This window comes from Denticeps clupeoides, unplaced genomic scaffold, assembly GCF_900700375.1.
Source record: "Denticeps clupeoides unplaced genomic scaffold, fDenClu1.1, whole genome shotgun sequence".
In the NCBI taxonomy this organism is placed as follows: Eukaryota; Metazoa; Chordata; class Actinopteri; order Clupeiformes; family Denticipitidae; genus Denticeps; species Denticeps clupeoides.
In genome coordinates this window covers 104,824-127,880 of record NW_021629708.1, presented here as the reverse complement: position 1 = coordinate 127,880, position 23,057 = coordinate 104,824, and the positions used below count along the sequence as shown (strand labels likewise).

The 23,057-nt window shown below is 43.2% G+C and overlaps 1 protein-coding gene across 3 annotated transcripts in view; it reads left to right on the top strand.

Moving 5' to 3' along the window:
• Window positions 1-396: 396 nt before the first annotated feature.
• LOC114772263 (A disintegrin and metalloproteinase with thrombospondin motifs 2-like) overlaps window positions 397-23,057 on the top strand; it is a 59,561-nt gene continuing 36,900 nt past the window's right edge. Inside the window, exons 1-3 of one of the 3 annotated variants that reach the window (XM_028965280.1) lie at window positions 400-640; window positions 1,125-1,474; window positions 1,993-2,929. In XM_028965280.1, coding sequence (XP_028821113.1) covers window positions 556-640; window positions 1,125-1,474; window positions 1,993-2,079 — 522 coding nt within the window. In that variant the 5' untranslated portion in view covers window positions 400-555 and the 3' untranslated portion in view covers window positions 2,080-2,929. Of the gene's footprint in view, window positions 641-1,124; window positions 1,475-1,992; window positions 2,930-23,057 lie in introns of those variants that run through there. The other 2 variants (XM_028965278.1, XM_028965279.1) reach the window with 2 other exon arrangements.

Genomic DNA, 23,057 nt, shown 5'->3' with positions numbered 1-23,057 from the left:
AGAGTATGTGTGTGTGAGAGAGAGAGATAGTATGTGTGTGTGTGAGAGAGAGAGAGAGAGAGAGATAGTATGTGTGTGTGTGTGAGAGAGAGATAGTATGTGTGTGTATGAGAGAGAGAGAGAGAGAGAGATAGTATGTGTGTGTGTGTGTGAGAGAGAGAGAGTGAGAGAGATAGTATGTGTGTGTGTGTGTGAGAGAGAGAGAGAGATAGTATGTGTGTGTGTGTGTGTGTGTGAGAGAGAGAGAGAGAGATAGTATGTGTGTGTGTGTGAGAGAGAGAGAGAGAGAGAGAGAGATAGTATGTGTGTGTGTGTGTGAGAGAGAGAGAGAGAGAGAGAGAGAGATAGTATGTGTGTGTGTGTGTGTGTGTGAGAGAGAGAGAGAGAGAGAGAGATAGTATGTGTGTGTATGAGAGAGAGAGAGAGAGAGAGAGAGAGAGAGGTAGAACCTCCTCTCTCTCCACCTTTACTTTGCAGTGAGCTGGCGTGGCGGGTGTGTGTTGGCGGGGAACTTGGACACGCCGGATCCCGCGGTCCGCGCAGTTCGGAGCTGCCATGGCGACGTGGCCACGATTCACCATTTTTACCATCTTCCCGCTGCTCCTGCAGACGAGCGGTCTGGACGTCGCCAGTAGCGGAGGTACGTGGTGCAGCCCCGGTTCTCCTCTCCTGTCCTCCCCGGTACCGGATCCCGGATCCCGGCTCTCCTCTCCTGTTCTCCCCGGTACCGGATCCCGGCTCTCCTCTCCTGTCCTCCCCGGTACCGGATCCCCGATCCCGGCTCTCCTCTCTCCTCCTCCCCGGTACCGGATCCCGGCTCTCCTCTCTCCTCCTCCCCGGTACCGGATCCCGGATCCCGGCTCTCCTCTCTCCTCCTCCCCGGTACCGGATCCCGGATCCCGGCTCTCCTCTCCGGTCCTCCCCGGTACCGGATCCGTGTCGTTTTCCAAGTCAAGTTTCCCTGCGCGGTGAAACGTGTTGATCTTGATGTTCAGGGTGGGGTCTGTTGAGGAATTCGCCACATTTCCCGTGTAAAGTTGGGTTCCTGTATGAAATCCGTGCTGTGACGCGTGTTAACAGGGCCGAGTTTATTCTGCTCTTTATCTCCTGTCCTTCCTCTGCAGACTCCTTGCAGCAGAAGCTTGGAGACTTTGGACTGGTGAAGCCGAAGCTCACGGATGCAGAAGGTGGCTTCTTGTCACACGCCATCTCATGTGGCCCGGCGGGCAGGCAGTTTCGTAGGCGCTGGAGGAGGGAGGCCGGACCCCCACCACGGCTGTACTACAACGTCACCGTCTTCGGCCGGGACCTGCACCTGCGCCTGCGCCTCAACTCGCGCCTGGTGGCACCCGGAGCCAAGATGGAGTGGCGCGACCAGGGCGCCGTGGAGCCGCTGCTGAACGACTGTGTGTACGTGGGCCGGGTGACCGACATGCGCCACACGGCCGTGGCCCTGAGCACCTGCGATGGCCTGGTGAGTGCTGACCGCCGCCCGCGCTGGCTGGCTGCCACGTGGTCCTGCAGGGTCGCCTTGGTACGGTGTGCCGCGTGGACCCTGGCATGACACCAACAACACTTCCTGTTGTTTCTGGAGGCAACGTGGGAGCAGTGTTGTTGTAATGTTCCCTGGCGGAGATGTTCGGTGCATGGATGGTGGTGGTGAGCGACGGCGTTGTGGCGTTGCTGTGGCGGCACCTGTTGTGTTGTGGTGTGTTTGTGCCTTGCAGTTGCATGCCGAGTTTCTGCCATGCGCAGCAGCAGCAGTAGCGGCCGCGTCCCCAGCGCGTCTATAGAAACTACGCGCACATTTCTATAGAAGCTGCAGAAACTGTCCCAGTGAGGGCATGTCTTCTCATGCACCAGCTGCTCCGATGTGAAACATGCAATCAGTGTGTGTGTGTGTGTGTGTGTGTGTGTGCGAAGCCTGCTGTTAAATATGCTCGCATCATTATTTTAAACGAAATTGCTGTATATAACACCTCATTTGGACAGGTAGATGGTGAGACAGAAACCTGCAGAGAGGGACACTCCCCACGCCCCAATACTGAATTCCATGCATCCGTTCAGGGAATTTTGTAGGACTGGACCAGAAGAACGTCCTGTTCACCTTTCTAGTATATTCTTCTCCTCTGTAGACCCCTTTTCGTTGCACCTTTAGTGACAGCAACAAATTGCACCGAGACAATCATCTGAAGACACCTCAGCTATCGTGTCAGATCAGCAGGGGAGCGGCTTCCTGCCATCGTCATCGTTTATGACATGTTCAGCATTGCTGATGGTACCGTGTGGTTCCCAAAGTGTCATCAAGGAGCAACATTGCTCAACCCAGTGTCTCAAGGGTGTCCCCAAAACTCAACCAAACCCCGTGACCTTAAATTATCGTCCAGTCACCTTTCCACAAATTTGACCAGTAGATGTTGTCTCCACCGGTGTGAGCTGGATGGGTTGGAAGCTACGCAGCTGCAGACCACATGTTGGTTCTGTTCAGTCTCCACGTGTGGTGTTGCTCGTTCTCTTGGTTTTAAAGGGCGTGGCTGGGCATATTACTGGCACGGTGCTATAGTACGTCGGTGGTGCAGCACAGCACGTTCACTGGTGGAGCCGATTCTGCTCCCTTCGGCCTGGCTTTTTGGCTTTTGGTTATCCATTTTATTTCAAATAAACTATTAAAAGATACCCGTCTGGTTTTATGCGAATGATTTTTTTTTATTATATTAATTACATACGTGCTGATTACACACTGCATCACGCACAAGTAGGTCTATTTGCTCTGCTGTGATTTCCAATGTAAATACATTTCTAAAAATTCCATTTAAATTAATATAACTATCAACTAAATTCAGAATATTTATGATCTCTCATATACTGCATTTACTCGGATGCTCTATGCACTTTATCTTGTCAACCAGCTCATTGTGTTTTTTTATTTAATTTATTTAATTTTGGACATTCTTATTAATATCCATCAACATTCTGCTTATTTTAATGCTTTACAAATGCCTACAATTTTGCAAAAGGCATAAAAATCCTTTTTTTTTTTTTTTTAATTTGCAGTGAAATCAGTCATTTATTCCCCAAAAAGCCACCAAATATGTAATGCGACAGAAACAGTAAATATATACATGAATTTCAACCCCCTCTAATCTCAACATTAATGTGTTCCAGCAAGCGGAAATGCTGCAAAGTGGGAGAAAGGAAGGTTTTATTTCGTTATTCATCTTTATTCTCCTGTTTCTAGCGTGTTATTACAGGCCGTGCTGTCATATGTTACTTCATGATTGAGACACACGAGCACAACGGAACCTGCCCAGACTTTAAGACTTTGTGGACTTTGTTATGGAGTAATAGTAGACGGTTCTGGTAACAGTGCTGGAAATGACGAGAGGAAAGGCGTATTGCTTTAACACCAGATATAATGTTTTCTATTGGTTTTTAATGGAACCATCAGTGTAAGAACCATAACTGCAACCTAGACAGATCAGGGATGAAGAAGATGGACAGTGCAGGCAGGATTAAATCTCATTCGGGGAAGATTGTAGTGAGAGAGACCACATCTTCACAAACACCCATAACTACATACAATCAGCCACAACACTAGACACCACTGGTGAAGGGGACCCGTAATCAGAAGGTGCCACTGAGCAAAGCAACTGGAATCAGCCAACAACAGGAAATGAGAATAAAGGCCTCGTTTCTCTTTCTTTGTATCTCTACCCGGGCAGTGTTGAAGATCTGGAGATCACACTGGATCCAGTCCATCAGCTTGCATAGCCTCAGTCATGCATACAGATGTCCAGAATCACTGACTCATCAATCACTGGCCCCAGAGGCACCTCCCACCCAGTATCCACCTCGGAAACCCCATGCAACAGCAACCACCAAAGAAGACCACAACTACAAAATGATGGAAACCTTAGGAGCATGAGATTCTCTTTCTTCCTGGTGTTTCCTCCAGTCCATAATGTCATGTTGTAGATCTCTGGACACGCAGAGACTATCAAGACCAGCATTTCGCTGCTTCGTGTGTGTGTGTCGTGTAGCTTGTAGCCGAGGGCTCCCTGGTCCGTCCCGTTCACCATCGGTGGTGGATTAGTAGTCACGTTCCCTCTCCATTCCAGCGCCGGGTGTGGTCCAGAGTCTACAGAGCTCATTTCTAACCAGTATATATTTGTGTTAAATTAACTTAAAATCAAATCTTCTTCTTCTCTGCCCCTTGCGTGTGACACCAGTGGTGTCAGATTTATCAGATGTCAGCACATAGGTCACATAGGTCAATGGATTGTTCTGAAAATTCTGAAAAAATCTGCCAACTTGTCTGTTATTGCAAGAATCTTTCAGAAACAGACTTTTATCTGCCCATCTTGTTCCTGGTGGAGAGCTGTCCCAAGACTGTGAGGACTGGAGTCACAGCCCAGGATAGGCCAAGCACGGGGACAGTGGTTAATTAGCCAAAAAGCGTCCTCTAAACGCCACCTCACACTGTACTGTCCACTTTACAGCAAAGGGTGTCTGGAGGTCAGCATTTGAGAAGGGTTGAGGAGTTTTGCAACCATTGAGAAGACCTTGATAAATCTCCTGGAATAAAGACTTAAACTCTTTAATATTATTTGGTTTGGGAGAATCATCAAGGAGCGGCCTGCTGGTCAGAGTTTAGTACTCGAAGTCTGAACGGAAAAAACAACTGTTCACTTTGGCCTTCTGTTAACCCCTTCTGTACATTCAGAGTGTTCCTCCCTGAAAAAACAATGCATATTACATCCATACATGCTACTGTTGTAATGGGAACCCATCAGAGCTGAGAAAGAAGCACAGTGGGTCCCGCTATTAGGCTACACTAGTCTTTTCAAGAGCTTCAGCTAGGCCAAGTAGATGTCCTCATGGCTTCAATTAGAGACCTGGATATTGCATTGAACCGGGTTTTTAGAATTTTGCCATCACCTTTTTCAACAAAATAAGCGAATTAAAAAATGATATGGTTTTCTGGAGAAATGGAGTGCTCTGTGTAGAACACTGCTGTGTAGGTAGAACGTGGTAAATTTGTTTTCCACGTGACCTTCAACATTCAAAGAGGTAAGTGGAGAAACGGATAAAGGACATCGTGTCATTTCATTCTTTAGCAAGATGTCTGAGTCTTGTCATGACGTCAATCCGCTTGGAAGGTGTGAATTTAAGGGGTAATCTAGCAAGTAATTACATCCAGAACAAAGTCTTAGTTACTCTAAGTGATGTATGTTCTGCCCCTCCTGGAATGACAATCCTTTTCTTGTGTACAAGTTGGACTTTACCAACTGTTGTATAGGTTGCCCAGGTATTGGAAAAGGGTGGCATAAGGCTCACTAATCTTTCATCAGATCCTTCATACAGAATCCAAAGCATTATGAGGACAATGAGGACAAACACTCATAACTTCATAGCCCATGGCAAAATGGAATTCAATTCAGTGAACTGTTATTCTAATTTTTATTCAAAATACTTTAAAATGAACTAAGGATTACATCAGCTCTTTGCACATTGAATTGCCAATTGCAAAATGTAATATCAAATTACATGCTCAGATGATCACAATATTGAATTGACAATTGCATGGTCTGATGAATATCGCATTGCCATTTGTCGTATGAATTTCCATTTGAATATTTGTGCTTAAAATCTTCCATAAAACTCTGCATATCATTAAACTGATATATTTTGATTTAACTACATTATTTGTTTTTCTTTTGCACATATTTGCCATAAATGGAAAGGACTATAACCCCAAAACGAGTGCTTACAAAGCATTCATGTGATAATGTTCCTTATTCTACACATATGGACTATTTGGGGTTGGGCTGCATCACACAAGACATTTCTTTCAAACAAAACATTTCTGAAAATGTTCTGATGAGATTTTGGACAATTCAAAAAGGTACATTTGGCACAAAAACAAAAGCGTAGAATAGAATAAGCACGCTGAAGCACTGTGGTAGTATCATGTTTGGGGTTGGTGTAGAGCACTGAACCTCCTGTTGAAGATGTAGAGAACGTTCACCTTACAACATGACTATGACCACAGGCATATTTACAGATCAACTAAAGCAGGAAAAAAATTAGGTTTTGGAATGCGCCAGGCTGTCATGATCTGGTCCGGCAGGGGCAACTCTGGATCTGTGCTATTATGTTTCCTGATTGTGTTCACCTGTGTATGATTGTATAAAGCTGCCCTGTTTGTGTCTGTTCGCCGTCGGGACATTGTTATTTGATGTCTCCCCTGTCCTGTTCACCATGTATTATACCCCTGTTTCGTGACATTGTGCCATGTCCAGTCATGGTTCCAGATCCACTGCCTCGCCATGTCCAACCAGCGTGACACAGGCAAAGCCAGGCAGATGAAAATCTGTGGAGCGACCTGAAGAGGGGCAATCAGTTTTAGAATGTTTTTGCAAGGAAGTGTGGGGAAATATTGAAATATCCAGAAGGTGATAGTGTTGCAGCTGGTTGGTGAAAATGTCTGTATATATGCGTATGCATGTGTGATGAGTATATATTTGTGTTTATTTTTGTAAATACTATGTCTTTCTGTGGGACAACACTGAATATGTGACACTGACATAATGCACAGTAATCAGTGCACGGCTGTACATTTGCCGTCCTCTTTAAATTACTAAACACACAGCCATTAGTGTATTTAGTACAAATTAGTACACTCCTAAGTGAAAATGTCAAAATTGTGCCCAATTAACCATTTTCTCTCCTCAGGGTCATGTGAGTCTTTAGTGTTACCAGTTGTGTGTCAGTTGTGAATGGGGAGCAAGTGTTTTAATCTTGCTGTTGTCACTCTGTCATACCAGCCATTGTAGTTCAATATGGTAAAGATTTGAAGAAAAGAATTTAGCTTTGCATAAAGGTGGCCTAGGCTATAAGAAGACCAGCATGGTGGACAAGACCATACAGCGGTTTAACAGGACAAGTTCCACTCAGAACTGTCCAAACCATGGCCTATATGCTCAGGACAAAGACAAGTGTGTCTCGCTTACGGTCAACATGGCAGTGGAAGTGTCATGGTTTGGGGCTGAACATGAACGCCAACATGATCCCCTTCCTTCAGAAACTGGTCCAAAGGCCTGATAAAACCACCTCCAATTGCTGTGGGTTTAGTGGTTTTTAGGAGACAGTAAATTTACACAAGCTGGACTCCGATTACTTTACATTACTTTACATTTACATTACTTTAATACGATGCTGTTAGTGAAAGAAATCCTGCGCCTCTTCCATGTCTGGGACACATAACTTGTTGGCCCCGTGGCCCAGATATATATATATATATATATATATATATACGGCCTGAAGTGGGGTCCATGTGTATGCTCCCCTGTGATAAATTCTGGTGAATTTTGTGGAAATAAATGGACAACATTCATACATGAGATGAACACACCCAGTTTAAGCCTCTATTTTCAGTAGCATCTTTGTGCCGAGTACCAGGGCCTGGTAGGCCTGTGCACTAATCACCCCTGCTTTTAACTAAGTCCCTTAGTTTCTTACATGCTGATAAGGGCAGGTTTACATTAGTCACGTGATTGGTCATTGGGGTGTAATATCTGCCGTTGCCCCCGGAAAACACGAGGTAAAGTACAATCTTAGTTTCACCTCCTCAGCATCTATTTTCACATCTCCGTCGCGATAATAAAAATGCATCACCATACGACAGTGGCCGAGACTTACCAATCAAATTAAAGTTTCATTAAAAAATGTACATTTAATACAACAAATGTACAACATGCAAAACACTACTTACTACTTACAACAGCAAATCATACGAAAAGGATGGGTACTATAGCCCGGAAGTTCAGATTTGCTGACTAAAATGATCGAAATTGAGAGATTTACAGCTCTAACGTGCGTTGCTCGGACTGCGCCTCTCATATATATGGTCAGATGAACCTGATTATGTATTAATTTTTTATTAATACCTGTACCCTGGAGATCCTGTACAGACACTAGATGTTGTGTTGAAAACAGCCGTCTATGTGAGTGAATGCTTCAAAAGAGCCGCTGTCTTGGGACCATGGTGGCGTACTGAATTACATTATATAATTAAAGTGCTACATTCTATAATTCTGTAAACTGTCAAATTTGAGAAGTAATTTTTATTGATCTGTTAAAAATGTCAGTATTTTACAACCAAACTGCGAATACATTGATAGAGAAGTGTTTTTTGTTAACATAACTCACTTTTGTGTTCAAATTTTAAAGTGCAAATACAGTGGGTCAAAAAAGTATTTGGCAGCCACCAATTGTGCAAGTTGTCCCACTTTAAAAGATGAGAGGTCTGTAATTGTCGTCATAGATACACTTCAAATGTGAGGGACAGAGAAAAAATCATATTGGAAATCATATTGTATGATACTTCAAAAAAGTATTTGTATAAGGGTGTGTAAAAAGACCGTGGTGGGAAGAGAACAGAGTGTAAAAAACTCTCTCTACCCACACAAAAGCACCGTATGGCACAAAAATTCTAATTTATTAACACCGGTAAATTATTATCACAGTTACATGTGAATATTGTATGTAAAAAGGTACCAATGTTACAGAGAAAACAAAAAGGAGAAGAAAGAGTAAAGCCGGAAGGCTTCCGATGGAAAAACCCCTGAGCAAGAAAGCCCAGTCCCTTCCCCACATGTGAACAGATCTTTATACCCCTGGCCTACAGGAAGCTGTCACAGGCCAATCTGTTGTTCTGACGTCACGCCCCCGGTACCTCCCGTCTGGGGAAGACAAAGAGAGTGGCGGTCCCGACGGCCGACACTTCACACGTTGGGCTCGGGGGAGGCAAATGTTGCACTGCTGTCTGACAAAAGACATGTAAAACGGAGGTGTTGAATCTTCATGCACAACAAAGGCACAGGAATGTCACATCTCTTCCAACAGAGGGCCGCTATGCAAAACACAAGCGTAGAAAGGCCATGGTCCTGCGACACCCCATCTTACAGGTGCATTTGTATATTTAGTCAATAACAGAAGTTCACCTTAATATTGTAATGTAACCTTGGTTGGCAAAGACAGAAGCTAAACGTTTCTTGTATGTCTTCGCCAGCTTTGCACACACTATAGCTGGTATTTTTCCCCATTCTTCCATGCTGATCTTCTCAAGATTCTCAGATTCTCTATAAGATTGACGTCTGGAGACTGGCTAGGCCACTCCAGGACCTTCCTGGTCCATCTTCAATGTTTTTGCCCAAAATCTCACGATACGTGGCCACGTATCCTTTTCTTAATACGGATCAGCTGTCTTGTCCCATTTGTGGAAAAGCAGCCCCAATGCATAATGTTTCCACCCCCATGCTTTGTGTTGTAGAGACCGGATTTGAGACCAATGTTGTGTGGTTTTGGTCTCGGAAATATTACATTTGCAGCATGTAAATAGCGGCCTCGATGGGACGGAAAAAAAAAAGAGAAACCAGTGCATTATCATTCATTATGCTCCTCAATTTCTAACGCCCATTAGCGAGGGGTTCTTCAGACAATTCAGGAGAACCTGTTGATCCATCCATTCATACACACGGGAAAAAGTTTTAACTTGTCATATAAATCAATGTGCCAAATATAATTAGGTTCCCTTGAGATGTACTGTCTCCCGTGAAATGTTCCGGGGACCTTGTCATCGTCCTGGGATGAAGTCAGTAACACGGCCGAGTCTGTCCTTCCGTCGCCTGAGCCTGTTATCTGCCAGCATGCATACAAAATTCCACAATGGAAATAAAACCTGAAAATGAATGTCCTTTCCATCAGGAGGGGTATATTTTCAGATTTTAGAGATAAAATTATTTAACTTTAACAGCATACCATTTAACTAACAGTGAACAAGCACGTCTTACTAAAATTACTTTGATGAATTTGCTAGAAGAACGTGTATTTATGAGTGTCAGTGAACATTTCTGAGCCAAATGGGATGAATATGTAGTCATATTTCTAGCTTACTCTGGTCCCAGCTTTCTTCAGGACATTCACCAGTTCCCCTCATGTAGTTCTGGACTGTTTCCTCAACATTCTCAACATCATTTATACCCAACAAGTTGAGCTCTTGCATGGAGCCCCAGGTTGCCTATTGTAAATAGTCTTATATATTTATATTTAACATGAATGATGAACATCTATTTGAAAAAGGAACTTTATACACGGCAGGTCTATACTGGCTTCTTGTATAAATTTGTCAAGAACTACAGACAATGAGCTGGAATATAGAGGTGTCTTTCCTGTAGGGTGGGGGTGCGAGAAATGATCCAATAAATTCTTACTTATGAAACATTGCACCCTGATCCTTCATCCTTGCTCGTTATTACAGCCGTATTCTTCAGCAGCTACTGATCGGCAATCCCCCCTCAGACCGAATGAATGCTACTGTTCAAAAGGAATGAGGAAAGTAGATTTGCATAATTGACCTTTATTTTTTGCTGTTTTAATACTTGACTCCTAATTAATACTAAGTTATAATTGATTATTATTTGGTCATTATTTTGTACTGAGAGACATGGCATTAGTGTGTGAAGAGTGTGGGAGTGTAAGACTCCCCCGGGGGGAGCCGCTTTTATTACATCCTGGTTAGACAACTCCAACTCACCTCAGCTTAGAACGCTTAGATCTGTAGAACGTTGGAATTTTTACTTGTGTAGTATACGTATGTAACACACTTTGGGATGAATGTTAGTGTCTTAGACATACTTTAAACGAAGCTTGTCTTGTCTTGACTTGACCAGGAGAAAATATCTCATAATGAAACCGAAACAGCTGGTCCACATCTGCAGAACTTCTATTCTAGCGGGTCAGTTGCTCTGTGTGGAGTTTTTAATAAAGACTGCCATGAGGTCGGGGTATTAGACCACAATCGCATATATACTGAGCTGCACTACATTATTACTGTACAGATATAATAAAATGCTTTGTTTCCACTTCATATTAAGCACTGACAGCTGTTGAAGCGGCCAGGGGGCAGGTCCTCGAGTGGAAAATCAGGCCGAGATTACAGGCCCGGCAGCATGTGCTTTATACCTACAATTACTCAATCAGTGCACCATTACTCGCCCCTGCACCCAGCCAGAGAGTGCAGTAATTACAGGCCTGAACCTGGCAATCTGAGCAGTCACACACACTTTACAGTACAGGAATACACACTATATACACATAAAAGAAAATATCACAGATGGCCCAGAGGGGTTCCCTTGTAGGTTACTTGGCCCTTGTATATATACACCTCTGTTTTAAGGCGATGGGGTGTCATGGCGGTGAGTTTCTTCCCGGAGCTGTTTCCCTGTGTTCCCTGTAGGTGGCGTGTGTGCAGGGGTCAAGATGGCTGACACTATCTAGCATACAGAGATCAGAGTCAAAATGAAATTTATTGTCATCATACCAAGATTGCAGAGCTTCAGGGATTTACAGTGTGCAGATGGACATTTACAATAATACGCAGCACAAAAACATGACAAAGGACAAAGGCAACGAGCCATAATATAGTGCCAGACAGACAAGTAGCAGCAATATGGTAATAGATCAGTGCATGAATATATTTAGTAATACATAGTATATACAGCATATATGATAATAATAATATTAAGGGTACTGACAGTAATACGACATGATATGATAGTATGGTTCTAATAATTACAACACACCAGCACAGTGTGAGGTGAGAGATGTACGTTCTGTGGATGATCCTGGGGTCAGCATTAATATACTTTAATTTACATTCATCATCCATGTGTGAGCTCCTATTCATTTTAGCATGTCATGAGAAACACATTTGTAATAATATCATAATAATAATTTGCATTTTCATTAATTAAACAACAGTAATATATTCTATTTGAGATATGGATATTAAAAGTTACAGTTATTAACAGTATAATTTGAGAGGAGACTGGTTACGATGTTCAGGAACAACCCAGGAACCACCAATAGCCAATCGTGCTGTGAACTGGAAACGGGACCATAATGACTGGAGGAATGGATTTAAATATTGACACTGTATCTGAACCCTGTGTCTGGAGGAGTGAAGGTGGACATGCTCTGTCACTATGCTCTGTCACCATGCTCTGTCACCATGCTCTGTCACCATGCTCTGTCACCATGCTGGCTTCCAGTGCTCCTGGTCCTTTAATCAGAACTCTATACCAGAACTGCAAATACTGCAACTTCATGTAAAATTCAAACAAGACTGAAATATTTGTACGTAGTTTTAAAGCAGGTAGTGCTCTGCAGTGTTTTACAGTGACAATCACTTCACTTTCACCAACTTCCACCACTGTACGCCCGGCATCAGCTCTCAGTGAGTTTAAAATGCTGCCGCAAGAATTCTTACTGGATTCTGCCACTGATTTTGTCTTAACTGCATTGGCTACCCATAAAATAGACTAGAAGATTATTATTAATGTACAAAGCTCAACATAGACTGGTCCCTGATTACTTGTGTGACTTGCTAATAGACCATCGCCCTACATTAGAATTATGCTCACAAGACTCTGGGTTCTTACTGATACCAAGAATGATCAGTTGGTGGACAAGCTTCTTCTCCAGAGCTTCCCTGCTTTGGAACTCAGATATGGTGTCAATATTTAAATCCAGGCTAAAGACTAGTGCGTTGTTCCTTGTGTCCACGTATGAGGAGTAAAGCCAACTGAGACATACTGCTTGTGATTTGGGGCTGTACAGAAATACAGACTTCTTTTTAGACCAGCATTCCATAAGAATTCAATCCACATATACTGTGAAAATCACACCATCTACACAGACCACCACATGCACACAACATGTACCCAAACGTTCTACCATAACTGCTCAGCCAACTCTAAGCAACTCTAGATCCTGGTTCCTGAAGCAGAGCAGGATTGGGGAGTAATTAAATCATTTCATTACACATAAAATGTCATTGTAATTAGGGTTGCTGTGTTAAAGCCTCCACAAATACAGTCTTTTCTAAACCAGTGGTGTAAAATACTTATTTATACAATAAGACTTCATAAAAGGAGCAATCCGCTAAAAAAAGTCTACAATCATTTAACTGTGTAGTGTGGTACATAAAAATGCGGTATGTTTACTTCTCTGACAATATCGCAAAAATTCATTTCAGGCTTAGCCTGTTTGCCAATGTCCATGTGTCCTCATTTTATGAAGTGCAATGACCAGGCGTGAGGACAAGTGTAATATTTCGGTAGCCTCTGTAGATTGCTACGTGAACATGCTCACCTTGCACCTCTTCAACTGTTTTATGAACTAGCTAGACTTTTTTTTTTATGGTCACTGCATTTAAGTTTAGGATTTTGGCATCAACAAATGATCTGTGCTACTTATAGACCTGTACAGAGATTACTTTTATTTTATTAACTCTCCAAAAAGCTAATACAAGTTAATAAAGTTAATACAATCAATTCATGTAAAATAATCAAACTAATCATGAAAACTAGACTTTAATCGTACCACTAAATTTTCTAATTGATGCAACCCTAATTGTACGTTACTTTACTGTAGGAAAACGTGTAATTCAATTACAGTTATTGAAATATTAATTTTTACAATTTTGGTTACATTTTAATACTGTCTACAAAATCTTGAAGATATGTCGCTGGCTTTATAACAGCCTTTTGGATTTAGCTTTCCTTACAGTCGCAGGGTAAGGATAAGCATATAATCTACATAGTCAGTTCTGTGAAGGCATTTAAAAGCATTTACAACTGCTGTCTGGTAGGCTGCAGTGCTTTGACCAGCGGACTTTTACTCATAAATCAGGCCAAAGACTTGACAGCTCACACTATGAGGAACAGCTTGTCAGAATTTGATAATCGATGTACTTACTTTGCATCCATCAGACCTCTTGCCAGCTACCTGTGTTTTCCATTTAGTCCCGTATTGATGTGGATTGCATTGTGTCATTCCACTATTCCATTGGTTAGCAACACTTGGCATGAAGGGAGAGTTCTGGAACCTACTGCTGGAACAAACGTATCCCAAACTTAGAGAGTGTGCCTAGACCTTGACTGCAAGACCCAGATAGAACACATACAAGGAATTTGATTCCAGTCGATGGTGTATCATTATACAATATATTAAAAATCTTATTTACAAAAGAGCCACAAGAATTATAAAGTAAAGAGATGTCAGAACAAGAAACACACTCCAAATAAATATAAAGTTATTAGCATATATAGATGTACATGTTGTTGACCTTTGCACTATATGATGCATTGTCACACAGATGGAGGGGAGGTTGATTATAAGCTGATTATAGAGATTCAACCGCATCATTTTACCACGACGCCGTGATTTAACGGTGGTTTGTAACTGTATGATCTTACAGTAAAATAAGGCCTGAAGTCTGACCTTGTGGCGGCTGTTATTATCAATCAATCATGGTGCTTTCTACAAAGTACAATGTCATGAAGCGCCTAACAAATAGAACAAGCCAAAAGGCAACAGTGGCCTAGCAGGACCGTCCATGGAGGTCAGCAATGTCACATGATCACTCCCCAGGCAGGATTTTCATCCACAGTGGAGAGGATGGTGAAGGATAAAGAAAAGAGAAGAGTGAGTTAGTGATGAGTTAGCAACAAATGAACAGAGAGCTGAACAATTTAAAGGCTAGACTGTATAAGACTGGATTTAAATACTGATATTGTGTCTGAATCCCATACATTTCTTGGAAGGGGCAAACATTCTACCATAACTACTCAATCCCATCTCACGCTCTAGATCCTGGGGCTCTATAAGCAAATACTCTATTTCCAGCTAGTAAGTCTTCTTCCAGAGACCAGAGGGAGCGTGGTGGGACTAGTAGATTACTGAAATAATCTGGAGCAAAACCACGCAAAGCTTTATAGGTGATGAGCAGAATCTTAAAGTCAGTACGGAACTTAACTGGAAGCCAATGCAAAGAAGACAATACAGGTGATCATACCTTCTAGTGCGTGTAAGAACCCTGGCTGCAGAGTTTTGGATGAGTTGAAGTTTATTCAATGAAGCAGCAGAGAACAGAGAATAGCAAATTTGAACCAGGAGATGGCTGTCTCACTTATTCCAACTAGCTTTTCAAGCCAATTTAGTAGAATCTTCTGGTCTTTTTTCAGGGGCAGTGGTGGCCTAGCGGGTGAGGAAGCGGACAACGAAATGTGTCCTCTGTATCACCTTTGGTGAACAGCCATGGCCGCTTCCTTAACCGCTAGGCCATCACTGTATAACTTTGCTCATTGTAAATTATCATTAGCTCTTGTTAGTCTAGCAATGGTGTCAAATAAGAATCGAGGATTGTTTTCTTCTATCAACGATGACAGATGAACAGCTCTAGCACAGGAAAGAGTTGTTGTACCATGGAACCTTCTTCTGAACATGAACCTGCATTTCTTTTTTACTGGAGCGACCATATCCAGGGTGTGGCGACGTAAGATATCCATGTTACTTCTTCAGAATCTAGTAATTCAGGTGGCAACAGGGATGGAGGGAGATGTTGAATACATTCCATACACATGGAATTAGTCAATATGCGCTGTTCCTGGTACCTTGTGTGTCTCGAAGTGCAGGATCCTAAGTGTACATTAAATGTGACCAAGAAGTAGTCTGACAGAAACAGAACATGAGGATGGACAATCAGGTTCTCAATTACAATACCGATACTAAGAACAAGCTCAAGAGTGTGTCCTCAGTTATGGGAAGGTCCTGGGTGACATCAAAGGAATCAAGAATAGAAGTAAACGCTCTGTTTAAGAGATGTTTAACTTGTCAACATGAACATTAAAGTCACCAACTTGGTCTTGGACTTGTCCACCACAATTTTGGAAAGGAAATCAGAGAAATCATCTAGAAAAGCAGAGTAAGGACCTGGAGGTCTGTAGATAATACCCAAGGTCAGTTGACCATCTTACTGAGATCTGGTAATCATAATCAAACTCATGTGGCTGCGAGACACTGAAATCAGAGTCACAAATAGCTGCTAGTCCACCATCACACCAACCGATTTGTACATTGTGCTCTGCACAGTAACCAAGCTTCATTGCTTCATTGAGAATAAGGTCCCTTATCATGAAAATTTCACAATTTCACTCAGGAAACAGAGTGTGCACCACACTCCCTGTGGTGGATGTGAAGTGAAAGTGAAGTGATTGTAATTGTGATACACAGCAGCACAGCACACAGTGACACAATGAAATGTGTCCTCTGCATTTAACCCATCACCCTGAGTGAGCAGTGGGCACCATGACAGGCGCCCGGGGAGCAGTGTGTGGGGACGGTACTTCATTGAGTGGCACCTCAGTGGCACCTTGGCGGATCGGGATTCGAACCGACAACCTTCTGATTACGGGGCCGCTTCTTTAACCTTAAAAATCGTACAAACCTTCCCTGACTGGGAATCGAACACGGGGCGTGGCAGTGAAAGCGCTGAATCCGAACCACTAGACCACCAGGGACCCTAAGGACGTGGGCACCTGCGCACTTCTCTAAAAAAACTACAAGTAGGTTTGACAAATCATTAACACGACATTTTATAAAACTATGCCTGCTGCCACCACATACATTTTCAAGCTGATTTGTGCAGCAAATGATGAATTATTTTCCTCGAATCAGCAATAGTAGGCATTTAAACATGTTCACAACAATGTTCATTCATGTAAATGCTGAATATGTCAAAATAAAGAGCTTTTAAAGCCTGCTCACGTACTAGGTACTAGTGTAGTTTGTAGTATATAAAAAAATGCGCTGCTCACAATAATTCTTTGCCGAAAATATGATTGTGTGTTGAAGGCACTGATCCTGTGATAATGGGTGGTAGTAGCCTAGTGGGTAAAACACTCGCCTATGAACCAGAAGACCCAGGTTCAAATCCCACTTACTACCATCATGTCCCTGAGCAAGACACTTAGCCCTGAGTGTCTCCAGGGGGGGGACTGTCCCTGTAACTACTGATTGTAAGTCGCTCTGGATAAGGGTGTCTGATAAATGCTGTAAATGTAAATGTAAATGTATTCTCTCATCAAATTGAGTGACACCTCTCTCAGCCAATTCTTTACCACCAATATCAATTAAAATGAAATGAAAAAAAAAAGATAAAATATTGATCCACATCTGTTCTTGGACTGGAGAGAAAATGGACCGTAAGGCTGAATATATGATCTATATGATCATCAACATCAGAGCCGCTGGAGCTAGAGGGATCTTCATAGTGGACCATGAAACTGGACCAGTTGAAACCTACTCTGTACTGTCCAGGACCTTCAAACTTGGACAGATGCTTTTTCCAATGCAGCATGTTGGACTAATTAATACCAACCTTGCTCTGACCTCTATTGGACTGTTTTCTTGGACGAATCAATACCAGCCCTGCTGAGATTGCATGTCCACTCTACCCTGGAAGGGGGTCCCTTTCTGCCTCACTCCTTTACAAGGTTTCTCCATTTTTTTACGCTTTGGGACATACTGTATGCGATTTTGGCTAAATAAGAAATTAATGTTATATAAATATCAAATTGGTCTCCTTTGCTCAGCTTTAGTCCTAATATTACCTTCTTCGATCACACTTTTATTCATATTGAGTTCAGGAATGTGTACCTGAATATGCCGCCAAACGGAAGAGTCATATTTTTTATGACCGATTCCTCTCACAAGCAGCATTTTTTCTGCACCTTTTCGAGTAGACCACTTCAAAAAGTCGACCACTTCAGTGTCAGAACAACTACAGAAGGAACGTCAGAGCTTTTCCATCATTTCTAGAAATTCAGTTCAAGATCATATACAGACTATATTATTCAGTCACTCCTGTTTGTCATAGACGTGGTAGAGCTGAAGGTGTCTCACTGTCTCACCTCAGGTGTGAGATATGGAACTCTATTAAACAGGGAGTTCTGTGTACAGCTGTAATCGGGGCCGAGCCAGCTTTCTAAAAGCTCGAACCCGTTTACAGAACAACAGTATTATGTGCACACGCATGCACAATCAAGAATGAGTAATGTGCATTTTTAACATCATTATTCATTATTTACCATTTATTCAAAACTTTGACACCTTAGAGTTTGCTTTTTAATGCTGGTGCAACCAAAATGTAATCACCAGAGGCAAAGCATCCATTTTCACGTCTTCCTTGCACTAACCGAAACATATCACCTGACCGCACATTTCCCGTGCAAGGCCATAATCTTTACTTCTATGTACAAGGGCCTTCCCACACAACAACAAAATACCTTCATTCTTCTTCTTCCCCACAGAGGTCTGTTTTAGTCCAGATTCCCTTCCTGTCACTGTAACATGTACATATGTACGTCATATGCTGTACATATAGAAAAGGTTTTTTTGGTTTGTAATAGTTTGGGGTTTCACCGGGACCACAGTATCATTATGGTCTTAGATAAGATAAACCAACTGAGCATCAGCTACTTATTGGGGTTACACATAGAAGAGTGTACCTTGTCACTACCACAACCAGTGTATGTTAACACAAAATAATCAGCAAATCTTTTCACAAAGACACAAAATCACATTTCCATACTATTGTCCAAAAAAGTTGGGACACTATACAAATCGTGAATCAAAACTGAATGCAATGATGTGGAGGTGCCAAATTCTAATATTTTATTCAGAATAGAACATAAATCATGCAACAAATGAGAAAATGTATCATTTTAAGGGAAAAATATGTTGTTGCAGAATTTCATGGTGTCAACAAATCCCAAAAAAGTTGGGACAAGGCCATTTTCACCACTGTGTGGCATCTCCCCTTCTTCTTACAACACTCAACAGACGTCTGGGGACCGAAATAGGAATGCTCTCCTATTCTTGTCTAATACAGACCTCTAACTGTTCAATCGTCTTGGGCTGTCTTTGTCGCACCTTCCTCTTTATGACGCACCAAATGTTCTCTATAGGTGAAAGATCTGGACTGCAGACTGGCCATTTCAGTACCCGGATCCTTCTCCTACGCAGCCATGATTTTGTGATTGATGCAGAATGTGGTCTGGCATTATCTTGTTGAAAAATGCAGGGTCTTCCCTGAAAGAGATGACGTCTGGATGGGAGCATCTGTTGTTCTAGAACCTGAATATGTCTTTCTGCACTGATGGTGCCTTTCCAGACATGCAACCCCATACCATCAGAGATGCAGGCTTCTGAACTGAGCGTTGATAACAACTTGGGTTGGATGACATGGCATCCCAGACTTCCAAAAAGAACTTGGAATCGTGTCTCGTCTGACCACAGAACAGTCTTCCATTTTGCCACATGCCATTTTAAATGATCCCTGGCCCGGTGAAAACGCCCGAGCTTGTGGATCTGGCTTAGAAATGGCTTCTTCTTTCCACTGTAAAGTTTCAGCTGGCAACGGCTGATGGCACGGTGGATTGTGTTCACTGACAGTGGTTTCTGGTAGTATTCCTGAGCCCATTCTGTGATTTCCTTTACAGTAGCATTCCTGGTTGTGGTCCAGTGTCATTTAAGGGCCCAGAGATCACAGGTATCAGTATGGTTTTACAACCTTGATCCTTACGCAAAGAGATTGTTTCAGATTCTCTAAATCTTCGGATGATGTAATGCACAGTTGATGATGATAGATGCAAAGTCTTTGCAATTTTTCGCTGGGTAACACCTTTCTGATATTGCTCCACTATCTTCCTGCGCAACATTGTGGGAATTGGTGATCCTCTGATCCATTGCCACTCTGAGAAGCTCTTTTTATACCCAATCATGGTGCCAATTGAGCTAATTAGTGTTAATTGGTCTTCCAGCTCTTCGTTATGCTCAAATTGACTTTTTCCAGCCTCTTATTGCTACTGTCCCAGACACTGTGAAATTTTGAATCAACATATTTTTCCTTTAAAATGATACATTTACTCAGATTAAATGTTTGATCTGTAATCTACGTTCTATTACAAATAAAATATTGCCATTTGCCATCTCCACATCATTGCATTCAGATTTTATTCACAATTTGTTTAGTGTCCCAACCTTTTTGGAATCCGGTTTGTAGTTGTAATTCTTAAAATCATTACTTATTACTTTGAGGTATAAACTGAGTGTCAAATCAGTTCGAGCATTTCACCTCCTTTTATGTATTCGTGTTAATGGGAGTAAAGGGAGCCTGTAGTGTCTCATTTAAATTCATCTCTCAGGCAATTCAGTTGGCAGTTTTTTACACCATGGAGTATTATTTTCTGAAATCTAATCAAATGATGCTAAAGTATATCCAGTATGGTGGTGGTGAAAATCTGATCCAGATGGGCCTAACTGTACGAAACAAACCCGTTTAAAAATGGCGGCATGAGGGGAAGGACACGGTCACACGGCTTCACAACCGGCGGGGTTTATTAAATAAAACAGGTACACACACAGACCCCGCCAGGACCAGCCGCTTCTACTCACCGCCATGGTGCCACGGAACGGGGACTGGTGGACGTGCTTTTCCTGCTTGTACTCCTTATAACTTCTATAAATGTAGAATGTGTTTATATGTCATCAGGTAAGTGACACAGAACCCATGTGAGAAGAGTGAGAAGTAGCACTACACGAGAAGGACATTTCCTGAAGAGAGGTCAAATGGAGCGCACAGATGTTCCTGTCCTGTTTGGTGGCTCCAAGCCTGACTATGATGGAGGAGCACCGGACAGATTTAGTGTATGTGGAGTAGAACTGCATCAGCTGACCCTCAAGAAAAAGGGCCAGTATGATAATGAATTGCATGACTGAATGGTATTCATCTGCAAATATGGATTAAAATGTTGTTTATGAAGCTGCATATAAGAAGTCAAAATGAAAGTCATGCATGCTGTATGTCGTCAGTTTGTATTTTTTATAGATCTATATATCAGTGTATATATATATAGATAGATAGATATATATAGATCTATATAAACAATATATCAGTAAATTTAATTTGGTTTAAGAGCATACTTGACTGGTTGAGTTAAATTTGTAATGTCTCAAGTGAGGCAGAGAGAAATGACCTTTCATCTCAGCTTCAGATGCAAAGATGGACTTTCTGTGCTTCAACATGCATATGCATGTTCTTACCCTCCACCTGGACACAATAACTGTCCAGCTGCGACTGGTAGATGAGGTGTGGTTCCTGCTCAGATCAATAATTTAAAGGTCTCTGTGTAATGCGATGGATTTATCATCCTGATGGTTGGGGCATGTGTGTGTTTCACGGCAGCAGCTCAGAGTGCAACACTGGTTTGGGATCAAACTGTCTGCTCTCTCCAGTGGGAACTCCTTCCTCTCAGTACCTCGGAGGTGTAGCAGCAGCTCTGTTTCCAGGGGTGAAGCGGCAGAATCCAGCATCATTTTGCTCATTCACGCCTCCCTCTACCACTGACACATTTTGGGTGCCTGTGTACACAACACCATGCATCATTGTAATTCAAGGACCATGCCAGAAATGTCATGAATAGATAAAATCTGTTTCTTGGTGTTGCACATGCAGCAACAATTGGCTGTTCACTGTGTTGCTCTGCTCTGTTTATCCTAAGAATCCTACAATCTGCTCGTCAATCTGTTTACTCCATGGGCCCTATTTTCAGGAAAATATAAAGGACTTACAAGTGCAAAATGCACACATGCACAACATAGAGAAGGCTTTTAATAATACATGAAACAAAAGAGGCATGATGGCTAGAATTTTCAGAAAACGGAACAGCAGAGATGTATGCACACAAGATGAGTGACAGGGCATTGCAAGGCATGCGAGCTTATAAAGAGATGAACAGGATAATTAAGACTACATTAGGATGATTATTATATGATTATAAAAGAACACGATGACAACAGCAACGGCCCTCGCTGCATCTGGACTTTAGGCGGGCCAGGACGCTTGGGCAGCGCCCCTCGCTGCGTCTGGAAAGGAGGCGGGCCAGGACACTCAGACGGCGCCCCTCACTGCGTCTGGAACGTAGGTGGGCCAGAACTCTCGGGCAGCGGCCCTCGCTGCGTCTGTAATGTAGGTGGGCCAGAACTCCCGGGCAGCGGCCCTCGCTGCGTCTGTAATGTAGGCGGGCCAGGACTCTCGGGCAGCGCCCCTCACTGCATCTGTAATGTAGGCGGGCCAGGACTCTCGGGCAGCGCCCCTCACTGCGTCTGTAATGTAGGCGGGCCAGGACTCTCGGGCAGCGCCCCTCACTGAATCTGAAACGGATGCCTGCCAGGACACTTGGGCAGCGGCCCTCACTGCACCTGTAATGTAGGCGGGCCAGGATGCTCGGGCAGCGCCCCTCGCTGCGTCTGGAACGTAGGTGGGCCAGGACTCTCGGGCAGCGCCCCTCGCTGCGTCTCTAATGTAGGCGGGCCAGGACGCTCTTGCAGCGCCCCTCCCTGCGTCCGGAACATACGTGGGCCAGGACTCTCTGGCAGCGGCCCTCGTGCATTTGGAATGTAGGCCAGGACTCTCGGGCAGCGCCCCTCGCTGCGTCTGGAACGTAGGTGGGCCAGGACTCTCGGGCAGCGCACCTCGCTTCGTCTCTAATGTAGGCGGGCCAGGACGCTCTTGCAGCGGCCCTCGCTGCATCCGGAACGTACGTGGGCCAGGACTCTCGGGCAGCGCCCCTCGCTGCGTCTGAAACGGACGCCTGCCAGGACTCTCGGGCAGCGCCCCTCGCTGTGTCTGGAACGTAGGTGGGCCAGGACTCTCAGGCAGCGCCCCTCGCTGCGTCTGTAATGAAGGCAGGCCAGGATGCTCCTGCAGCGCCCCTCGCTGCATCTGGAACGTAGAAATGTCATGAATAGATAAAATCTGTTTCTTGGTGTTGCACATGCAGCAACAATTGGCTGTTCACTGTGTTGCTCTGCTCTGTTTATCCTAAGAATCCTACAATCTGCTCGTCAATCTGTTTACTCCATGGGCCCTATTTTCAGGAAAATATAAAGGACTTACAAGTGCAAAATGCACACATGCACAACATAGAGAAGGCTTTTAATAATACATGAAACAAAAGAGGCATGATGGCTAGAATTTTCAGAAAACGGAACAGCAGAGATGTATGCACACAAGATGAGTGACAGGGCATTGCAAGGCATGCGAGCTTATAAAGAGATGAACAGGATAATTAAGACTACATTAGGATGAT